The sequence below is a fragment of the Echiichthys vipera genome (genome assembly GCF_963691815.1).
Source record: "Echiichthys vipera genome assembly, chromosome: 16".
In the NCBI taxonomy this organism is placed as follows: Eukaryota; Metazoa; Chordata; class Actinopteri; order Perciformes; family Trachinidae; genus Echiichthys; species Echiichthys vipera.
Genome location: NC_139841.1, coordinates 9,102,208 through 9,124,467, shown reverse-complemented (window position 1 = coordinate 9,124,467; position 22,260 = coordinate 9,102,208). Strand labels below are relative to the sequence as shown.

At 40.8% G+C, this 22,260-nt stretch overlaps 2 protein-coding genes across 2 annotated transcripts in view; one reads left to right on the top strand and one right to left on the bottom strand.

Annotated features, from left to right (window-relative positions):
* The first annotated feature begins 27 nt into the window (after positions 1 to 27).
* Positions 28 to 8,764, top strand: slc31a2 (solute carrier family 31 member 2). Its single transcript, XM_083929953.1, has 4 exons — positions 28 to 395; positions 4,384 to 4,450; positions 5,849 to 6,077; positions 7,569 to 8,764. The coding sequence occupies exons 1-4, from the start codon at positions 387 to 389 to the stop codon at positions 7,732 to 7,734; spliced, it is 471 nt and encodes a 156-aa protein (XP_083786079.1). The 5' UTR covers positions 28 to 386; the 3' UTR covers positions 7,735 to 8,764.
* A 150-nt stretch (positions 8,765 to 8,914) lies between these two features.
* The window catches only part of niban2a (niban apoptosis regulator 2a), a 31,918-nt gene continuing 18,572 nt past the window's right edge, over positions 8,915 to 22,260 (bottom strand). The window contains exons 6-14 of the mRNA XM_083929952.1: positions 20,990 to 21,105; positions 17,770 to 17,874; positions 17,499 to 17,661; positions 15,561 to 15,748; positions 13,984 to 14,139; positions 13,678 to 13,791; positions 13,181 to 13,288; positions 11,868 to 11,979; positions 8,915 to 11,767 (exon numbers count right to left, since the gene is read on the bottom strand). Of these exons, the coding sequence (XP_083786078.1) occupies positions 10,872 to 11,767; positions 11,868 to 11,979; positions 13,181 to 13,288; positions 13,678 to 13,791; positions 13,984 to 14,139; positions 15,561 to 15,748; positions 17,499 to 17,661; positions 17,770 to 17,874; positions 20,990 to 21,105 (1,958 nt within the window). The 3' untranslated portion in view covers positions 8,915 to 10,871. The remainder of the gene's footprint in view (positions 11,768 to 11,867; positions 11,980 to 13,180; positions 13,289 to 13,677; positions 13,792 to 13,983; positions 14,140 to 15,560; positions 15,749 to 17,498; positions 17,662 to 17,769; positions 17,875 to 20,989; positions 21,106 to 22,260) is intronic.

The window sequence follows — 22,260 nt, the reverse complement described above, 5'->3', positions numbered from 1 at the left end:
TACATTTCGCGGCTTGTGTTAGCTAAACACTGGTCATAATGCAGATTGCGGTGACTTATGCCCGCCCTGTTTGATAACCGTTGGGTTTTCAAAGGGACTCGAATCACTGTTTCGGTGAATTTAGTCGCACCGGGGCGTCGTTCGGAGTCGCCGGAAGAACTCCACTAACCGGCAGCCCTCTTGTTTATTGTCTGAAGTCAGGAGGGACCCTCATTCCGCTGCACTGACTTAAGTTCACGTTAGCGGCTTCACTGGCGTTCACACTTCGGTACAGTGGAGACATTTGACTGCACACGAGCAGCAACTCGAGGCCGGTCCGTGAGTCGTCTGTGATGGGCAACTGGAGTCAGTAACTGCGGTGTTAGCCTGCGCTCAGCAACTTTACCATGATGTCCGTAAGTTGTGTGTTTTTAGATGTCTCTCCATGTTGAAGAGTGGCGCTGAGTCAGCCAGTGTGTGGGGACATGTGATACATATGGACTTGTGAGAGCAGACCATAATAAAGCCAGAGGACCGTGATGAGTACTCACAGTAAGACGATGACCCACTTAGACAGCCCAGTTCGGACAGTAGGGGAGACGGTAACACCACTTGTCCGCCTGAAGTCAAACCTTTAAAGATGGTGGGTTTTTTTCAAAACTGGGCTGAGGTATATGGCTAAAATCACATGAGTATGACACTTAACACATCATTAATACCTCATTCTTACTGCAGTTTGCTTTGACTCATTCATTTGGACATTTTGTCGTGGTCAAGTTAGTCATATATGGTATGATCACATCATGAATGCTATTCCTCTGAAAGTCAATATATGAAGATATTGCCCAAATTATATGTTTAGAATGGTTTAATAATAATACAAACATATTATTAATCCATGTCAGGCAGCCAGATTTCAGTAGAGTGTGATAAAGTAAATAAGCAGCAATATAGGCATACACACCCTGAACCAGTCTTTTATTACAGTCAGGTTTTTCAATGCACTAATGCACTTGAAGATTTTGTTATTAATATTTTTATCTTGATGTTTTTACATTTTGTTGTGTTCCAGAACACACCAGAAAAATTGTTTCCTCTAGAGTTGGACGATATATAATGGCAAGACAATCTAATAAAGACTATAGCACATAGGCCATCGTTTCTATTGCAATGTCCAAAAAGCTGCGGCTGAACTGCATTAAAGCAATATGTATATACCTTGGAAGAAGCTTTTCTTTCTGATCCTTGCACATAATGCATTTGTTAGTAAAAAATGAGTACGCTTTTTCATTTGTTCAGTATTTAATTCACACAGGAGTTCACAAAAATAGGCTTTCCCATGTGGTAATTTTCATTTCAGTATCATCCTTACTGATATATATCCACTGTTGGATGTTTGATGCAATCAGTTCTACCACTGTAGTATCATGTGCAAATTGTATTATGGAGTTAGATTGTAGATGAGGGTGCAGTCACTGGTGAATAATGCAAAAAGAACCGGGCTCAGCACAAAACCCTGTGGGGTGCCTGTGCTCAGGATGAGCGTGGAGGAGGTGCGGTTGCCAGTTCTCACCTGTTGTGGTCTGCCTGTGAAAAATCTTATCTTACAGGACAGAGGCCAGGCCAGGAGTGTTCAGTTTGTCCACCAGTTTGTACGGAATTACCGTATTCATATACCTGTTTGGTGTCTCTTGTGTCCCAGGGCTGTGTGAAGAGCTGTTGTAATGGCATCCGGAGAGAGCCAAGTCAATACGTTCACATATATAGCCTAGACTTTTTATTAAATTGTTATATGTATCATTATTGAGATGTGAAATTGCATTTACTGGGATAGAAGAAGAAGAAGAAGAATTACTTTATTTTTATTTTTATCCCACACGGGGAATAGAAGCTTTTTGCCCTATTGTCCAGACCTAGTTTCATGTCACTTCTAATACGATATATAATAATGGTTCACATCTGCTGTTGACATAATTGGCAACCTTACCCTGGCAGATAGGAAACCAATCTGAAAAGTTCAGGTATGCTCTTGGAAAATGCACGACATGATTGTAAAGTACATGTGGGCTTAAGTATGTAAAAGTACCTGTGGAGTGTGTACTGAGTGTTTGTTTTTAGCAGAAACACTACTCTCGGTTTACAGTCTCAACACTCACCTGGCAGACAAATATCTGGTTTTCTCAAGCGGGTTAAAAGATAAGCTCACAATGATCACTGTGCCTGGCCTCCAGCTGGACTGTTGACTCAAGTTTTCTATATCTGACTTTCTCTTTGATGTTTCCATGCCAGTGTATCACGGTTACAGTGCTTTTGCACTGTATATATAGACTTGTTACTTTGACCTTTTACCATGTTTAATCCTGCAAGATCTTTTCCAGTAAGACAAGTTTCTACAAGTTTGGCATGAAAATAATTGGATTCTAGTCAAACTGATAAAACGAAAGTGACGGTGTGTTTTCCGACTGTCATCAGAGCCAATCCAATCTTATTTTTGTAGCTTTGGTCATCATTTATAATTATAACATGACTCACCGGGTCAATTGCTGAGGTTTGGGAACACAGTGACATCACTAAAAAGAAAGGGCAACAAACCTGCGCAGTCGGACAGGCTGTAAACAAAGCCCAGTGGTAGCCAGATGTATTTGGAGGATCAAATAAAGGTGGTTGGTAAAATAATAACCCAACCTGATTGTTGTAAACATCCATAACAGCTTAGAGACCGTCTTCCTGCCTCTTGCAATGGGGGATTAAAAACAAACAACCAAACTGTTGAGTCACTGCTTGGTTTTCTTGCCCTATCAGACTTCTCAGATCAGAAAATAATTTGGTTAGTGCAAACTTTAATTCAAGACTCAAGAAGGTTTGTCATTTCCAGATCACGTTTGAGTTGATGATGAGTTTTTCTTTTTTGTTTCACATGAGAGGAACAAACTACTTATAATGATATATATAGGATAATGAATAGCGACCGGGTCATTTTTGCGATTTAAACCCTGACGCAGGACCTCAACGCAAAGCTACACAGCTACTTACTAAAGATATCAATCATTTGACAGAAAATATTAATTTTTAAAAAGGGTTTCATTGATTTAAAATTGTCTTCAGGAGTCTATGATCAGAACTGCATCCATAGCAACAGAAAAAACAGTGCACTTGACCAACCAGTATTCAACAAACCCATTTAATGAAAAGCATTTAACGCACATATGGCATATCATAGACTAGAACTGCAACATTTTTTATTAGTCTATAAAATGTCAAAACATTTAGAGACAGGTCCATCACATGTTCTCAGGTCCAAGGTGACATCTTTGAATTGCTTGTTTTGTCCAACAGTCCAAAGCCCCAATATATAAACTTAAGTGTGATTTATATAACAGAAAAACAGCAAAGCTTCACATTTAGAATCTCAAACCAGAGGATTTTTGGTCTAATGCTTGATACATGATTTAAACGATTCAAAGATTATTATATTGAATATTTGGTTGATCGATTCGTGTATAAATAAAGGAAAATGTATAATTCATCCACCATGTAGACTTTCACCAGTGTGCAGCTCAGTCATGCCAGGACAGGTGGGGAATTAGCAGGGAAGAGAGAGAGCCTGGCAGGGACTGGGCAGCAGACTGAGTAACACACACACATAATCACACACACACACACACACACACACACACACACCCACACACACACACACACAGTACATTCCTCTGTCAGTCACACATCGACAGCAGTCGGGCAGAACAGAGTGTGCTTTTGTGGGACAATACATCCTGTAATTGTGGGGCCATGTCAGCTGAATGGATATTTGTTCTGAACAACGTAAATTACATTTTAAAATATTTTGCTTAGTTTAAGGAATCCAAACAAGATGTAGAACAGAGGAGGTTTCAAATGTGGCGTAGTAGGAATATGGAGATAAATCTGAATGCACATAGTATGAATTTCCTCCAAGACAAATTCATAAAACAATAGAACACTGCTTCTCCCAGGCTTTTAGTTTACTTCAGAAAGAAATTGCTAGTTGTACATTAAAGAAGTGTATGTCAGTATTATATTCGGAAATGTCAATCTTTGTGTTGAGAATAACTTAGGTTTCATCAGGGATCTGGGTCTTTAAGAAAAAAGTAAAAAAGCGAGTAAAACTTGCTTGGATCTGTAATCCAAGACGTCATTGTACCTGATCACACAGAGCAGAACAGTAGCTCCCAGTCTTACATGACTGATCTAGCTGGGAAAAAAGCTGAGGTCAGCGTTGTAACACCTGGTCCTGCATAGATTATACTTCTCAGAATTACAACGGTGCTTTTAAAATGAATCATTAGCTACTTAAAGATCAGCAGTTAACCAGTGAACAGCGCACAGACGTCGGGATGTTTTAATGTTTTCTTCGTCCTCTTTTAGATGACTTTTGAGGTGTCGAGCAGCGTGACTCTGCTGTTTGACTTCTGGGATGTGCACGGGCCTGCAGGTAAGAAAGTCATTCACTTTCGACAGATCTCCCCCTGTAGTGGTAACTACTTAGAACCAGTTGTTCTGGTTAAAACATACTGTGGTGTTATATATATATATATGACGTATATATATATATATATATATATACAGTATATATATATATATATATATATATATATATATATATATATATATATATATATATATATATATATGTATATATATATATATATATATATATATATATATATATGACACATCTCATCATAAGTTATCGTTGTATCAAGTGTTTTCGAGAGGAATGTTCTTCTGAAATCCTGTCTTTTATACCTGTAGACTAGACTGAGAGCTCTGAAAAGCCTTTTCCGTAGTCTGAGGTAGCAGTTGTCAGCAGTTTGGAGCCACATCAGTTTCAATGGATTCAAACATTGACCTGGTTTCACAGTCAAACATTAACCAGAACATCCCTAGAAACGTCTTCAACCATCCTGCAGCATGGTCTAAAATGGTTTTCAGTGTGTTCAGTATTGTACTGTGATTTGAAACCAATACCAATATTTTTACCAAAGAGTTAATAACACATTAACGCATAAGAATGAACACATTTTTGTTATAAGCATCTTTAAAATTTGGTTATTAAAGAATTGTGACTAACATGCATTACACACTGAGCTGTAGCTCACTTTGAGGACTATAAACAGGATTTTCTATGAAAGACCTTTTTTGTTTGAAATATACAGTAAAAATATGCCTATAATGAACCAAGTTGTTGTTTAGATGAGACAATATGTCATCAAAGAATAAGGAAACAAAACTGCTAATGTTTGTTACTTTGGAGTTTTTGATACACGCTTCTAAGGACAGTCTGTACTAAATATGACTGAGACCTGATCCCCAGCCCTACTCTGTACTACAGCTTTAGGTACTTATTGGCCAACATACTGTATCATGTATGCTGATACCAATGTATTTGTGATATAAAGCTCAAACTGACTGACTACACCAACAAGAAGGAGCCACCTATCTAGACTAAATACATTTTAAGTGGAGTACTCCTTTTAAGTTTTAAACATGTCTTAAAGCAAAGGCAACATTACGTGATGAAAGGAGTTGTTTAACATTTTGAAAAATACCCTTGTTTGCTTTCATGCAGAGTTAGACAGGAATATTGATACCACCACAAAGAGTCCAGGAAGTCACTGCACCCAGCCAAGTAAAAGTAATATTATAGCGTACAAATATGGTGACGTTGTATCAATGTTCCTAAATAACCCGTGAAGAAAGAGAATAAGCGTATTTTCCAAAATGTTTGGGCTAACTATTCCTGAAAGCTTTTAAGTAAGAGATTTAGTGACACTGAGTTCTGCTGTGTGAGTTAACGTGTGTGGTCTCCGTGGTGTCTTTGTGTCTGCAGGGATGGTGCTGTCAGTGTTTGTGGTCTTGCTGCTCACAGTCTTCTATGAGGTGCTGAAAGTGTGGAGGGTGTGGCTGGGGAGAAGCTCTAAGCTGGCTCAGCCCCAGTCTCCTTACGCGGCCCCTCCGTCCTGCCGCAGCGACAACATCTCCGTGCTGGAAAGCAGCCCCTCCGAATCCTCGCTGACCCCCATAGAGCCACCACCTGCTGCGCCAAACACCAGAAACAGGTCAGGGTCTTTGTGAAACATAGTTATATCAAAGTAAACATATCTAGGTAATCTGCAATGTGATCATTTTGTCTTTTTCTCGTAGACTTCTACTGCAACATGTAAAAAATCTAAGATATTACTAAAATAAAAAAACTGGAAGCCCATTTCTGCCAGTAAAAAAAAAAAAGACATTTGCTAAGTATTTTATCTCTTACTTTTGTGCTGAGCAAAACACCAAAGGATCAGTTTCTCACTAAACTGAGAATAACTGATCCACCTTGAAGGCCGTTAGTTGCTGTAAGCTTCGGAGCTAAGTCCCTTCTCTTTAATTTGGTGGTAGCAGCAAAGACACAGGGACTTGTCTTGAGTCATGAAGAGTTGTAGCATTTATTCACAGACAATCGACTGATATTCTGAGGGAAACCCTGGTGTGTCAAAATAGTCCCTTACCATGTGCATTTTCAAAACTCCTGACTAAAAATCCTGTTATTTATCTTTTACTGGAAGGAATGGGCCTCCGTCGGAATCAACCTGAACGCCTACATGTGAAAGCAGTTCTGTTAGTTGTGCTTTCCTGAACCTGATTTAAAGAGTTTGACATTTGTTACAGTGGCTTATCGAATATCGGGCTTTCTCCTAATCTTTCGCTATCTCCGCTATCGGGAAGCACCACCCAAGAGATTTCGTTGGGATTGATACGATAGATTAATGAAATACAAACAAGGCGGTGTTTTTTCCCCTATCCCAGAATGATAAGCCGGTGCAGACCATACTCCACAGCTCTGGAGTGTTGCCTGGCAATGTGAGAGTAGGATTTTCTTTCTATCAAATGTGTAGAGCATGGTGTTCTCAGGGGGCGTTAAAGGTTTGTTAATGCGGTTAAAGGACTACTCCACCCCCACAATGACCGCAGAGTTTTGACCTGAATTTGTGCAGAAAACCACTGTTCTCTGCAGTAAGACAGAGAAAAGTCTTACTGCACTGGAGAAAAGAACGATCAGTTTACAAACTCTCTCACCACCCGTGCAACATGATCCGAGTCTTGTTTATCCAGGCCTGTGCTCAGTACTTCTCAAACATGTGTTGTTGTCACTAGTTTTGCTGCTGTTGAACCACTCATTCACCTCATACGTATATGCTGAGTTCAGTATTTCTCAAACACTGAATGGAAGTGAACATTGACTTTCCTTTCTGTTAAGTGATTCAAGTTTCACCAAAAGACTATATACCCTAAGTCACTGACTTAGCAAAGCCCATAACATTATTTAACTGAAAGTATAATAGAGTAGAGTATTAAACATATTAATTCTGAAGTATTTGAGTTATTGATCCTCTCATATAGAGGTATTGCTGGTGTGTGATGTGTGTGGTATATTGTTTTGTGTTGTCGAGTATACGCACTGTGCATGCACTGATGTTCTGCACAAATGAAGTTCCTACGGGTAAATAAAGTTCATTGAAATGAATTGTTCCTGATGTTACTCATGTCTGCCTCTCTTTCCTCTGCAGCTGGTTGCTGCACGGTATCCAGACAGTCCTCCACATGCTGCAGGTGTCTCTGGGCTACATGCTGATGCTGTGCGTCATGTCCTATAACACCTGGATCTTCCTCGGGGTCGTCGTCGGCTCCGTCCTTGGTTATTTCATCTCCTTCCCTCTCCTGGGTCAGATCTGATGGTATGGACAGTTCAGACAGGGGACACATTGCGTTTTCCTTTTTTCACCACCTACTTTAAAAGGATCTTATGCTCCAGAGACTAAATGGGAAACTCATTTCAGGGTGTTGTTCTGTTGCTCTGGGCACAGTGCACACCTGTGGAAATTTGAACACTGCGGGTGGCACGAAAAGGGGAAATCCTTGCTTGCTGAAGAATGAGCTGCACAATGCTAACACACTACTGTCTCATAAAACTCATCTGGATTTGGAAACTGAAATGTTCATGCACAGAATCATTCTGATTGTCCGTCACCAGATGTACTCTTATTTCTCTCTTGTTAACTTTAAAAATACTTGCATAGATATAACATTTGTCTCTAACCATAGACTGTATGATTTCAGTCGTTTTGAAGTTGGTTCTTATGTGTTAAAGGGAAACATTGTTCTTTTTTTAGTCATAGTCTTATCTTCATGAACAGCAAACATCTAATAATTGCACATGTGACAAAGAGTGTGCTGTTTGCTTAAACTCGTCTCTTTTTGTTCATTCAGCGTGAAATGCATTTTGGATCATGTGCAGCAGAGGTACAGCACAGCACAGCACAGCGCAGTGATGGGAAGTCACGCGTAGCCATTATATTTTTTTATGGTCAAACTAGAAATACTTGTGTAGCTACTACATAGTTTCCTGTAGTTTACTAACAATTCAAGGCCTAATGACACTACAAAAAATGAGAAAATGACATTTCTCATCACTTAGAAAAGGAGAGCTCTGACTGTTGATGAGACACTGCTACTGTGCTACTAGAGCTCCAACTCATCCAAGACTTTATGTTTTTGACTGAATAAAAAGCAACATTTTCTGTGGTTTGGAGTGAAACCTAAAACAGGCTGAGATTTACAGTCAGCCAACCGTATAAGACAGGACTCAGATTCAGGAAGTGGATCATATGACTGTAGCTCGGCGACCTCTGTATTGTGTCATCTCGGAGTTATTCTCATGCCTATCAGGGGACGGTAAGACTCTACCATGTGGTTCTGACATTAATCATTGACAAACCACAAACCTGCAGAGAAAATGCCCTTGTAGAAACTAGTTGGAAACATATTCAAATATGTCTGATCCCTTGATGAATATCAACTATTTTCTTAGTCTTTTTCTGTCACAAGAACGTGTTTGACAAAAATAAAGAAGAAAGGCGATGAAATACTTTTATTCATCCATATTTAATATTTATATATGTATATATACTTCAAAAAAAACAAAAGCACTAAACATACAAGTTGAGCTGCTCACACCCAATGGACAGGTTTTATAATAAATAAACCGGAGAAGGTTGTCCTCCAATGGAAGTGATGGGTCGTGGGTATGAATCTAAAGACGAGCTCAAGATGTGGCTTGGATATCGTGGCAGTAGGTGATTTCACAACAGGACACTGACTCATAAGATTGAGAGGAGAGGAATCGCAACTCTCTTCTCAGCATTTAACAACAGATTGGGGTGTTGACTACATGGTACAATAGCGAAACTAAATTACCGTATTAGAGTGTGTGATGCTGACACCAGATCATGTGGTAACACACGTACAGATTCAAAGTTTCTACTAATTGCCAATTAATAAGAAGGTTCCTGGAAAGGACTATGTAATTTGGTGCAGATAATAAAATTGAAGACATAAAATTATATATTTGTACTTTATTTACTACATTTTCATTTAATCTCTCTTTAATTCTACGTGTGGTACTTCTGTGTATTCGGTATATAACATTGATTTCATGGCTATTTGTCCTGCAGACTTCCCTCCTCTGTTGCTTTTACTGAAGTTTTTCCTGTTGTTCTGTTTTTTTTAATTCAGGGATACTTTGGGATTCTAGAAGTCAGTTGAAGTTGCAACAATATGAAGTTTGCTTGCTATATTCCACATAAATGTAGAATTGTTGTCTCTAATTTCCTTATATCTAGTACTAAATGAAATAGTTATTTCCAGGAAACGATGTACCCAAAAAATTATCACTTGACCTTAATTCCTGTAATGCATAATATTTCTAGTTTATCAAACCTGTCATCAGTGTCTCATGTCATGATGTTCCTTAACAGGAACTAGTGTCTTCCACAAGGTATCAGTGATAAAGGCTATACTTTCATTTCTTTTTTTACATAGATAAGGCAATGAAACTCTTGTAAAAGCCTCTTCATCCAATGACATGAAATCCAAATATAATTAACTCACATTTAACGTTTAAATTAAACAAGAAAAGATGGTTTTAAACAAAAAAAATTTGACTCAATGTACCTACCATGAAGATTAAAAAACATCAGCAATGATGTTTGGGAAACATCATAAGAAGTTGGCATTAAGAATCAAAAACAGGGCTCCCTCCAATTACAAGTTCATCAAATCGTACAAAGTTAGTGAGCCATGACTTACCTATCTAGGTCATCTGCGTGAAAAAGTGAATAGAAACGATGAATTTTTGGTTGTTTTGTTGTCAAAAAGATTTAAACATCTGACCAAATGACAGTGGAAGTGGAAATCGTTCCTGACAGGTTGTGCGTAATATCAAGTGTTGAAACATACAGGCCATTTGTGAATACAGGAAAAGCTTTCAAAATTACAAAAATAGACACCAGTATTACAGAAGCTAGTAGTTCAAATCCAAATCCCCATATGACATCTAAAGGTTGATTGTAGCACCCCCTGCTGCCCAGGTAGAGACCGTGATAAAGAGAAATAATATAGGCCTGATGTCCTGCTGTGTTTACAGACATTACTGATGTAAACGAACCTTTAACATAACTTGGAAACATTAATAAGTTAGAACTTAGTTGTTGAGAGCTCCTCCCTTACCACTTAAAAATCCCTGATCCTCATGATGGTTAACATTATAGCATAAAGAAGCAGATATTTTTAAATCATTGTCATACACAAAATAGGAAGAAACTTTGCATTGAGATTCACTAAGCTGCGCGGAAAGGAACCAATCACCAAAGAAGAAAGTCTCAGGGCGGATGGGAGAGTTGGTTTTAGAGTGTGCAATATTAACAACAATACACTATGAATTAAACCTTTATATACAGTTCTTTTACTTCTCTCCCATCACGTGATGCTGTTTTTTCTCCCCAGTCAAGAGTAATGTCCAGGGGATTGTCTTCCTACGCTAAAACCACCTCCACTTCGACTGGGTCGATCGTTTTGTCCTCTCCGTTCAGACTGTTTGTGATTGGCTGAGGCTCACCTTCGTCCAGCCCCTCATTGGTCGGTGACTGGAAGCCACTGTCGTTACGCGAGCTGGAGTCTGTAGCCAGTTGTGGCGGTGTTGACGACTCATCTGATTCTGCTACAGAGACCTCAGCAATCCGTTCGCTGTCATCTTCCTGTACCGCTATCTCAATTTCCTCGATGGCGTTCTTGATGTCTGCTTCCTCCTGATGCTCCTTATCAGCTTCCTGCTTCTTGCTTCCTATCAGCTGCTGGATAATTGTCTGCGGGGACGTCTTGTCTCTTGGAGATTTCCTGGGGACGTCCTGCACCATGGTAGTGACGTGTGTCACATCCTCCTGCACCCCATCGTCCATGGTGATGGTGCCTGTGGTGGGCTCCGTCCCATTAGTCATGTCACTCTTGCTCTCCTCTGACACTGGAAGCACCATCTCCACCATTGGATTAATCAGGTCTCTGATTTCATTCACGCTGTCAGGAGACTTTGGGCCCAGCTCTTGCTCCTCTTGGACCTCTTCGTTGTCCTCGGACACATCGGCATCCTCCTCTGGGATAAGCTCCACACCTGGGACCTCCATGCAGGACTCAAAGGGCAGAGGCAGCCCATCCAACTGGATCATGGACACCACCTGCCTGCGCCTGCTACCAGATCCCCCTCCTTCAAGTCCGCCACTACCAACAGAGCCCTCTAGCTCATCACCCCCAAATTTAGTAGCCCAGTCCACCGGAGGAGTTTCTCCGAGCAGGTGCAGGTTGGGGTCGCTGTTGGTCAGTATGATGCTGTCCCTGTAGAGATTGTGTCTCCTCTGGACAGCTGCCTCCTTCACAGCTGCACAAAGAAAGAAAACAAGAAAATCAGTAAAGTAATGTAACTACCATTATTGCCACGGTAAAAATCATTTCTAAATGATGTTTTTTTTGGCTCTCACCCATCATTATGTCCTTGGAGACAGTTTGCAGCACCACCTCCTCAAACATATTTTCCACCAGCAGGAAACGGGAGAAGTCCTCAAAGATGAGCTCTTTGAAGCGAGGCAGCTCCTGGGGATGAGCGGACAGACACGAGCTTCATTACGCTTCCAGAAGTCAATGCATTGCCTAAATCATTAGTTAGTTACAACAACTTACAGCATTTACTGGGGCAGTTCACTCCTCTTCCCTAGTGCTATTCATCCATCTAAATCGTTTTGGTGTGAGCTGCCCAGTGTATAATAGAACTAGATGGCACACGACTTGTGGTGCTCAAAGCGCCAAAAAATACATTTGAAAAACTCAACAGCAATGCCTCTTTCCAGAAATCATGATCTGGTTACTCGAGATAACCACAGACCTGGCCATGAGCAGTTTCATGTAGGAACTATTTTCTTTATACTGAACTACACCCTCCAACTGTTTCACCGCACAAAGGGAAGCGTACTCATGGACAAGACATTCGTGGTCTGACATTAGCTAACTGAAACTAGATTCTCATTAGAGGAAGACATCATTGTTTACATCTCGCTGTCACGAACACAAGCTTCTCGTCCATGAGTACGCTTCCTTCTGCATGGTGATACGGCAAGCCAAGTGTCGTCTAGTTCCATTATATTGGAGAGAAGGCACACATCTCTATAGCTGACACTATAGGCAACTGTAGATTAATCAATAGCACTACAGGTACGAGGGAATATATGTATTTTTGATTTTAGGGTGGACTGTCCCTTTAACGTTTTTGATCCCTTCAGTAAGCACGCAACTGGTGAGCCCTGTATGTTTTAGGGAGGGCTGAATCAAAGGCACAAGTATCCCTTCTATATGTATGTGGACACTTTATTGTGGGTTCAAAATTAAAAGACGGTTAAAGCCAATTGTTTCCTATTTTCTGCGCAGTTGGACTGATTGAAGTTTTTTAATCTGCCGAGGGATAAAAGAGTTTCATGTCAATTTAGTGTCAAAAAGACAAAATACTAATAATACCTCAAAAGTCCTGGGACTGTAAATTAGAAACAAGACTGGTGCAAACAAAGGGGTTGTAGGAAATCAGCTGTTCATGTTCTTAATTGTTTGTTTTGTCCATATTTTTCTCTTGGCTCGTGTTTCTTGTACTGCTGTTCTTATCTGTAATTTCTCTTGTGAATGTTGGCGCTGCTTTTGCCAGTGGGTCCATCAGAAATGCATAGTTCGTCACCATTAGCATATAAATAGATGGAAAGTGTATAATGACAAAGTGTGAAGAAAGGTGATTTGAGGCGTTGCCACTCACGGGTGAGTAGGTTGGCGACAGCTGCTGCAGCATGTATGGGATGATGATCTGCAGCAGAGCCTCTCTGAAGAACTTCTTGCGCACTGTGCTGCTGTCGTAATCATATTTCTGACATGGAAAGACCAGAAACACGTGAGCTCAATGACAATAATACTCGCTTTTCCACTCATTACACTAATCGTATTTACTTAAGCAATTCAATTCTTCAAACATTTCCTTCTGCGGAGTCCCTCTGATAAGGAAAATAAACAGTATATCCAGATTCTGTCTGACTAAATAAAGCTTAGATTTCTATTATGATTTCTATCAGCATTGTCTCATTCACCTCTCCAAGATTTAAATAAGGCTAATGGGGGGAACTGACCCTAAAAGTCTGTCTTTATAGCATTATTCTTTATTTTGTGACTGCAGCTAAAATAGTGAAACCACTTGATGGTGTTACTGTCTTTGCTGTCGTCTGTTTGTCCACTCTGATACTTTAAATGTTCTTATTTTACCTTGAGAACCCTGTCCTGGCATCCCTGGATGGTCTTGCACATGTCATATTCACCCTGGGTCTCTAAAGACTGGTGGAGCAGCTGCTCAAATGTGTACACGGAATTGTCCATTTGCTGTGAAGAAGAGAAGTTATACAGCAGCATAAGAAACCAATTGATGCTGGTAGTGACAGTTAACCACAGCTTAGCTTCAGTACTCTTTTTGTCCAGCAGGTGGAAGCAGATACTTCCCCACAGGCAGAACAGGTTGTGTGTTCTCTTATGACGATTATTCATATCATTTGAGAGAAAACCGAAGCACCTCACCTCCCTCATGAGGATCTGAGCCCTGCTGACGAACACCGAAGGACTGGCAACGTCGAACCTCTGCTGCAGCCCCTCCAGATTGAGCTGCTCCACCTTCTCGTAGCAGCTCTGCATCTTCACTGGGTGGAAAGCGAGCATGGACAGCCTCTCCATGTGCTGGGAGGAAGACAAAGAGAGGAGGGTCACACCTTACAGGCAGAGAAAGAGGTTGAGTTGATTGTTCAGGTCCCGGAGTGCAGCTGAGAACACTCCCTGACGTCAAGCACTAAAGTGGCCAAGGATTGAAAAACACACCTTTGTTTCATGCATTGTTACAATGACAGCTGATGATGCAAGCAAAAGTGCGTCTGTTAAAGCAACAATAATAAAGTTTTCTTTTATTTTACAGGTCATATATTGTGCTCTTCTTCAGGTTCCTACTTGTATTTTTGGGTTACTACTCGAACATGTTTAAATGCTTTAATGTTCAAAAACGCATTTTTTTTTTCTTATACTATCTGTCTGAATATACCTGTATTCACCCTCTGTCTGAAACTCTGTTTTTACCACTCAGTCTTCTCTGATTGGTCAGTGTTTCTCAGCCTTCCATATCTTCACTCTCTCCTTACACGTCATTGCAGTCAGGGAATGTCTGTAACACCACTGTAGCAGCACTTTCTACCTATATATAGTATAGTTGTGACATTGGAACTGTACGGAAGTCCTGACACCTCGTTTAAAGACAGTTTCTGAATACAGGCTGTGTGCATTGTCGATTGAGTGTTTTAAAACTTTCACAGTATCTTTATAACAACTCAACCTGCTTTAGGATCAGAAAAGACATGGAAATCTCACTTTTTACTATATGGCCGAGGGCACCTGAGGACATAAAGAGGAGAACTAAGGTGACCAAAGCTTCGACAAACACACCTTCTCTTCACCTTTTTAAACACTCATAATCAAAAACCCGTCAATACTCTTCACATTCAACACTTCAATCATTCTCTCTAACTAAAGTTTAGTTTTAGATGGAGAAAGTAGAACCAAATTAAAGCTTAATTAGTGTTGTTGTTCCTGACACAAATAAAGCTTAGTGAGGTTTCTGTCTGTGCTTTCACACAGGCATAAGAAACAGATGTAGAAAAAATGCCTTGCTTTTTTTTGGGTGACAGCAAAATGAACTTCCTGATACCGCCGGTGATGCAAGCTGCATTAATTAAAATTTCAAAACTGAATCATATGACTGTGTGTCATGTGAATGGGGGTCACAGTGACGAACCAACAGAGAACTAGAAGGGAGAGTTCATGAAAATCGAGCAATGTTAGGGTTCTAATCCTGCTGAATAAAACCAAACAAACCAAACCAAAAAAATAACCCTCGTGGAGGTAATTATTACCAACTACCTCTGCAGCTCTATAAATGAATGCAGCTTCAAGGTGCTCAGTTATACAACGCAATTGGCAGTAAAAATACCCTTACCATCACCTCGGTTATCAAAGGTTACTGGAGATGTAGGATTACTGAGTGAAACTATTACCTCACATGCACAGAAAGAAAGAGTGAAAGAAATATCCGCGGTCAGCAAAGCCTGACTCACTTCTCCCATTTTGTCTTTGCCCCCTCCGTTGAGCGAGTTCTTGCTGATCTCCACCATCTCCCTGAAGAAAACGTCCCTGACCTCGGAGAAACCTCGGCTGGTGGGCTCCATCAGGGCCTCCAGGATGGAGCTGATGTAGGGCTGGACACTGGTCAGTAGGACTTGCTCCGACTTTGGCAACACCAGAGCTGCACGTCAGCAGCGACACATGGAGGACAGAAGAAAAGAACATATCCATGGTTAGTTTGTGCAGTCTGCTAATAGCACACAGTATACAGTGTCTTGTTTATTGCCAGGTTGAAATGGTTGGTATGCATGACATTTAAGAAAACACACTTGTGCAGTTTCAGTGGAAGGCCTGCAGCTTTCGCACAACTCTCAGATACAATTGTTGGAAATATAACATGTGCTAAGAGAGACTGCCAAAATGAAATCCACGGCTAGGGTTACGTCTCTCAAAGCTCTGCATTCCCCTCATGTAACTTGAATCTGCATCATTTCGTACAGGTGACTTTTGGAGCCTTATCTGTGGGATAAAGTCAGAAATATAGTGCAAGTGATGGAATGCAGTCCTGCCACTTTAGCTCGAAGGGAAACAGTACACATGACAAATGTGAGCAGCCTGTGCCAAGATAGCTGTTGAACAGAAAGCTGACAGCCTCTGCGCTCAAAGGGTGGATGCCGTGGTGCGTCGAAGGCCAGCTAACCAAACAGAATGAGCGAGTGACAGAGGAAAACAACAGAGAGCTGGAAAATGTTGTGTACGTAAGGAAGGATCAGTAACAGAGGAAAGGCCCTGTTGGTTGCGAATGTCCAAACAAACTCGCCAAAAACTTGCGCAGTGTGGCGTTAATTAGTGACCAAAATGATCTCTTAGCCGTCCCAATAATCCTCAAACCAATGGGAGCACAGCCACCAGCCACCCAGGCAAACAGTATAGGGGAACAATGAAATGCACTTGAGGTCGGGAAGATCATGTTACCCACACAGTGAGCACCAGGTGAACCAAGTCATACTGCAAAGCATGTTAGACATGTGTAAGTAGGTAAACTGAGGCGTCGCTCAGGTAAATATCATTAAAAATGAAACATGGAATATTTATTTATGTCCGTCAGCAATTGTTGATCCGAATGTACTCCCCTGGATCTTATTACCTTTCACAAGGTTTGGTTTGTTTGTCTGTTTGTCAGCAAGATAACGTTACAACTACTGGCTCGATTTGAATGAAAGTTGGTGGAAGGGTGTAGCATGAGCCATGTAAGAACCCATTCAGTGCAGATCTGAAACACAGGGCGGATACACAACTTACTTTTTACTTTTGTTAACAAGTCATGATAGGGCATTTGGCCTTGGCAGGGGTCTGCGCTCTAAAAGTGTTAACTGGAGCCCCCTCTCTTTCTCATTATAGGTGTCTATAGAATAGTATACTGTAGATTAGTTATGGTCTCTTCAGATAGTAAACACTGTTAGTTGTTTGTTTGTTGGTTTTTACAGACGACAATGTCCTAGTAAGCATGATTTTGGTTGTATACAAGTGAAACCTGGGTTAAAACTTGGGCTGAATTAGTTTGAAAGGTGCATTTCAATTACTATGGTATATCAATGAGTAATATCAATGTGTAATGTGCTTCTCACATAAACATCTAAATGTTTTGTTTCCACGCTTTAATGTTCAAAAACACATGATTTTTTTTTTCTCATGCTGTCTGGATAAACCTGTATTCATCCTCTGCCTGAAACGCTCTGTTTTAGCATTTAACATCACCGACTGTGGTGTGGCCAAAATATTTAACTAAGAGTAAAATGCATAATGGACTGTCTGCATCAGCCTAAAAATGAATGGAAGCAACATGAAACCTCCTCTGTTCGTTCCTCTGGGTGCTTTAAAAAGAGGAAGATTCATGAAGAAAACACTGTTGCATGGGGATCTTTGATCACCTCGTATCTTGCTGCTGACGTGTTCTTTCGACGCGATGATCTGGTCCATGTCGGTTCGCAGTCTGGCATCCAGTGGAGCTTTCTGGGCCTCACAGGCTTCAACCAGTGCTTCATACTGTCCACTGGTCTGAGACAACACCTGCCTGTACACTGCGTCAGAGATCTGGAGGAGGGAGGCGTTCAAAGATGTAGTCAGACTGGACATGTGTGATTCTCTCTTGTGTTCCTACAGAAGGACTGCCGTGCACTGGACTGCTGGACAGGAACTCACCAACATCCAGTGCCTCTGCCTCTGCTGCAGCTTCCCCTTCAGACGAGGACCAATCAGGTTTCTCAGCTCTGGGTGGAGGGTCTCCATCACCATATTAGCCAGAATCTGTACACGCACAACATACAGTACAGTATGCTATTTATGCACACTTTTATTTTATTAGTAAATTTATATTAACTGTATTTTTTATGTGTAGAGATTTCCTTGCAAAAGGGAATAATAAATCTGACTGGATTATATTGGATTGATTTCCACTTAATGGTCCTGTGGGATTTTTACTTTTACCGCCAATATCGCCCACCCAAAGAAAAACAAAAATAAACCTTAAAAAACAGCAGCCACTCTTTCCTTTGTGGTTATATGGATACAGTGGGGCGATTGATACACAGCTGGATACAGAGAGACAGGAAGGCTGGCTTTAGGGGCACTGCCCTCACAGCTGACACACACGCACACACATACACACACAAAGCTCAGCAGCTCTATGAGGTTTTAACTAAGCGGGACTAAATATTTGGTGAAACATGTTGCTGGGTAATGAATGGCTCAGACGAAAGCAGAATACAGAGCAACAGAAATACTTGGCAAACAACAGGTATATTGTTTGTCTAAAGGCCTGTTTGACTGGAAATGCTAAATTAAAAAGTGTTTTCATTGTGTTAGCGTTGCATTGGTGGCTGTGGTATTCCACACTTAAATCTATTTTTTAAAGTAAAATAAAGGTTGAAAAAAATATGGTGCCAGAAAACAGCCTACTGTATGCCTGAAAAGATTATGAGAAATTGCTCTAGCAACTGACTGGGAATGTGTTGCTAAAATGGTGCAAATAAACCTGCTAGCTAGTCCAAACCATGGACGTGTTAGCTCGGGACTCACTTGATGAGACCTCTATCGTTGTTAATGTAGCATAAAGCAAATATAGTCAGACTAGCATATCAACAGTTTATGTTGCGCCAGGACTGTTTTGTGGAAGAAATCATGGTGTTTCCCCGTCAGACGGTGAAAGGGTTTGAGCTGAAGTCAGACAAAGTTTTAAACTAGCAACTGTAGTTTAGTCTTCGCCTTCTGTCGTCTCCATGGGGACGGGGACTGTGTTCTTCAAGTCACTATGGCAAGTGTTAGCTACTTGTGCTATCGCGGGCCTCGGCTCTGTTAAGTTAAAGTTACATTAGTTAACTGAGGCCTTTATCACAGCAGACTCGTTTTTTACTCGTCATTTTAGGAAAAAAGGTGTTAGCCTACTAATAACATTACTGCACAACACAATATATGAATAAGTCATTTCTAATTCATCTCATAGTATGATTTGCCAAAGTTTTATATTCATACATTTGCAAGTAAAACTTCACTTTCAGGTTTTCAAAAAAGGAAATGGCTGTAAATTTCGGCTTTTATGTTGCTACCATTTATACCTATGTGCTCCTGTTTCCGTCATAATTGACTGTGGATTACTTCTGGTGGGTTTATGGTGCTCGCATGCTCTGAATAGTGTCAAATGTGAGTAAAATAATGTATTGTACAGTATGTGCTTTTTTTTGTTTTGTGGGTGTTTCCTCTTTGCTCAATGCAAACTCTATTCTTAGGGAAATATTGTAAACATGGCTGTTGTCTCAACTCACAGCACATTCATTTGTACACATACACATACAGTATATAGGATAAGAAGACACATTCATATTTCCACCCAAAACTTATTGGGACAGCTTGTTTTACTATCAATTATATTTAAACATCTGAATTCTTGGTTTATGGTTTTCCCTTCTGGATTCATAAAAGCTAATTCTGCATATAGGTCTGATGGCCATCTGCAGCTTATTTTCCCCTTCTGTATTCACATAATAGATTAAAAATCCACAGGAATGTCTGAAAGGGAGAGACTCTGGAAAATGGGAAAATCTCATACCGAAAAACCCTGTATGTTCTCCTAAAGTGTCTTATAGCACTGTCGTCTGATCCAGTTAAACAATCTTCTTTATTACATGCAGAAATGAACAACATTTGAACCCAGTGTAATGTTCAGGGAGCTAGAGAGAAATTTGGATAGGAAACATGATAATTAATGAAGAGAAAGTGACTGCTGTAAACACACAGAGTGATTAGAAAGCTAGCAGGAGACTGAAAGAGACTCATTCAGAGGGGAGACCCCAGTCAACCGTGACTCTTTCTGTGTGTGTGTGTGTGTGTGTGTGTGTGTGTGTGTGTGTGTGTGTGTGTGTGTGCTGGTATGTTGAGGGGTGGGGTCTCGTTGCTTACAGTCTCTTTGAAGCTCTAGCGTAGGTGCTCTCTTGTGAAGAAAGGGTGTGTGTTCTTGAAGTAGATGGAGTGTTTTCCTGAGCTATATTATTCATTGTGAAAAAGCATTTCTCTGGAAAGCAGCCATGCCTGTGTATTTTTCTACAAATGCATGTCATCCATCATTAGTGGCCTCTGAATAGGTTGAACTATGGCCCTGACCTGAACTTTGGACAGGCACTAACAGGGACTGTAGTAATTGTTCCTGAAAATCATTCAGCTGCAGCTGTATCTTATGAAGGATGTGGTACTGTGGTCAGAATTGATATATTTTGACTCCAAATGCCATTACTGATTCTGCTTGTCAGTCCGATTCTTTATCGAATCTTGCATTGATTCCATTTCCTGTGTGGAAAAAGCTAGATGTATACAGGCCCTTCTTGGAGTCTGAACACAGAGCAGATGACATGAGAGAGTATTTGGACAGCTTTCGTTTTCATTGAGGTATTCTTAGCCCATGTTGTGTAGAAAATAGTTTCAGAATATTTCTGGTGTTTCCATCCTTAATCAAAATGATTATTTGATAAGCTCGGAGGCACACTGTTCCAATGGATCAGACAATTTGGAACCAGTTCTCAAGTGGAACCGGTTCTCGATTCCCATCCCGAGATGTTGCCCTCAAACATGGTTCCTTCTGAGAACCTGCAGGCAGGGCTAAACCTCCCAAATGCGACTAATGGTACATTCAGGTGCTTCTCATCAACTTGTAATGTAATTTCCAAGTGTATCGCCTGGAAGTTGGCATGGAACGACCAGCAATGTGTAGATACTTTTGCAGTGGGAAACAAGGAACGGTTTACAGTAAGTTGAACTTACATAAAATAGGAAGGTCCTCGTGGACCCATTCTTTAGATCTAGAAATGCAGACTTTAAAGGATCCAGCCTCTGAGCTGGGACACACAGCTGTATAGTAATCATAGGTCCTGACCTGTGGGGGCACTCCGCACATCATATCCCAGGTCCCGTAGTGTCCCTTGGCTTGTCTTTGAAGTCTCACAGCGTCAGTGAAAGCTGGCGTCTGAACAGTGCAGTCCTCTGACAGACCTGTGGGGGGCAGAAAAGAGCAGAACTTGGTAACAATACAGAAACAGGGCCCCCTTCTCCCCTCTTTTAAAAGAAGATGCAGTTGGCTGAAATACTAACAGCAAGGTTGTTGGATACTTTTTTCAATGATTCCTGAATGCATGATTTCCTTCTTGTATTTAAATAAGGTCTCAGAATGCCATAATGAATAGATGGATGTTGACTTGGTATGAGATGAAAAACGTGTGGGCATTTAATTGGTTTCTGGCAGATTCCTACACAACAACCGTTTCCATAACATCTGAGTCATTTCTTGTGGGGCGTCTGTAGGACAACACATGCACACTCGGCCCCTATCACACACAGTTGTGTCATCCCTGAAAACAGGAAGATGTTGGCTTGTTGGAGGGAAGATTTCATGTGGTTGCCCTAGTTACTGCCCCTCCCAGCTGACGGGACAATAGAGGCAGCTCAAAAAGCACTCGGCAACATGCGTGTTTTTAGGAAGTTGGTCCTTATCATGTGGTTGTGTTTAAGGGATGAAAATACAACACTAGCTACCTCTCTCCTTCTCTCAAGGCCACAGCACTGAGGGACAGGGAGTGCTGAAAGTCATACATCCCTCACAAGAGTATAAACAGGTGTATGGAATAAAACATCCCTATAATTAGCAGTTTGTCCTTCAGAGCAGTTTTTGCTCTTTTGTTTTCTCATGTGGGAGCAGCAGTCCTTCTGATGCACGCGTGTAAGTAAACGATAGAATTGATTTTTACCAACCCAGCCTCTATTGAAATGATGTTTGCAATTATTTAAGTTTACTATGAATAATATAACACAACTTCAACAATAGCAGCAATGTCTTTTTTTAAATCTTTAAACTGGGCTTAAAGATATAATCCATAAGATTCTATTTACTATCTATCAGAGAGTGAGTTCAAACAATGGTGATTGATCATATGACCCACTAATGAAAGCACTTCTACTTGCCTTTTTCCGAGTATTACAATCTATGTGGCTGTGGCGACATTCCCTCCCTACATTCAAATAAGCTGCCATGTTAGTGATGCTGCAGATGGCGGTTGGTCTGCGGGTGGAACTCGTCACTAACGGTTATCCTGCGTTCACTTGTGATCTGAAATTGGGAACCTCCGACTTCTGTGTGTGTGTGTGTGTGTC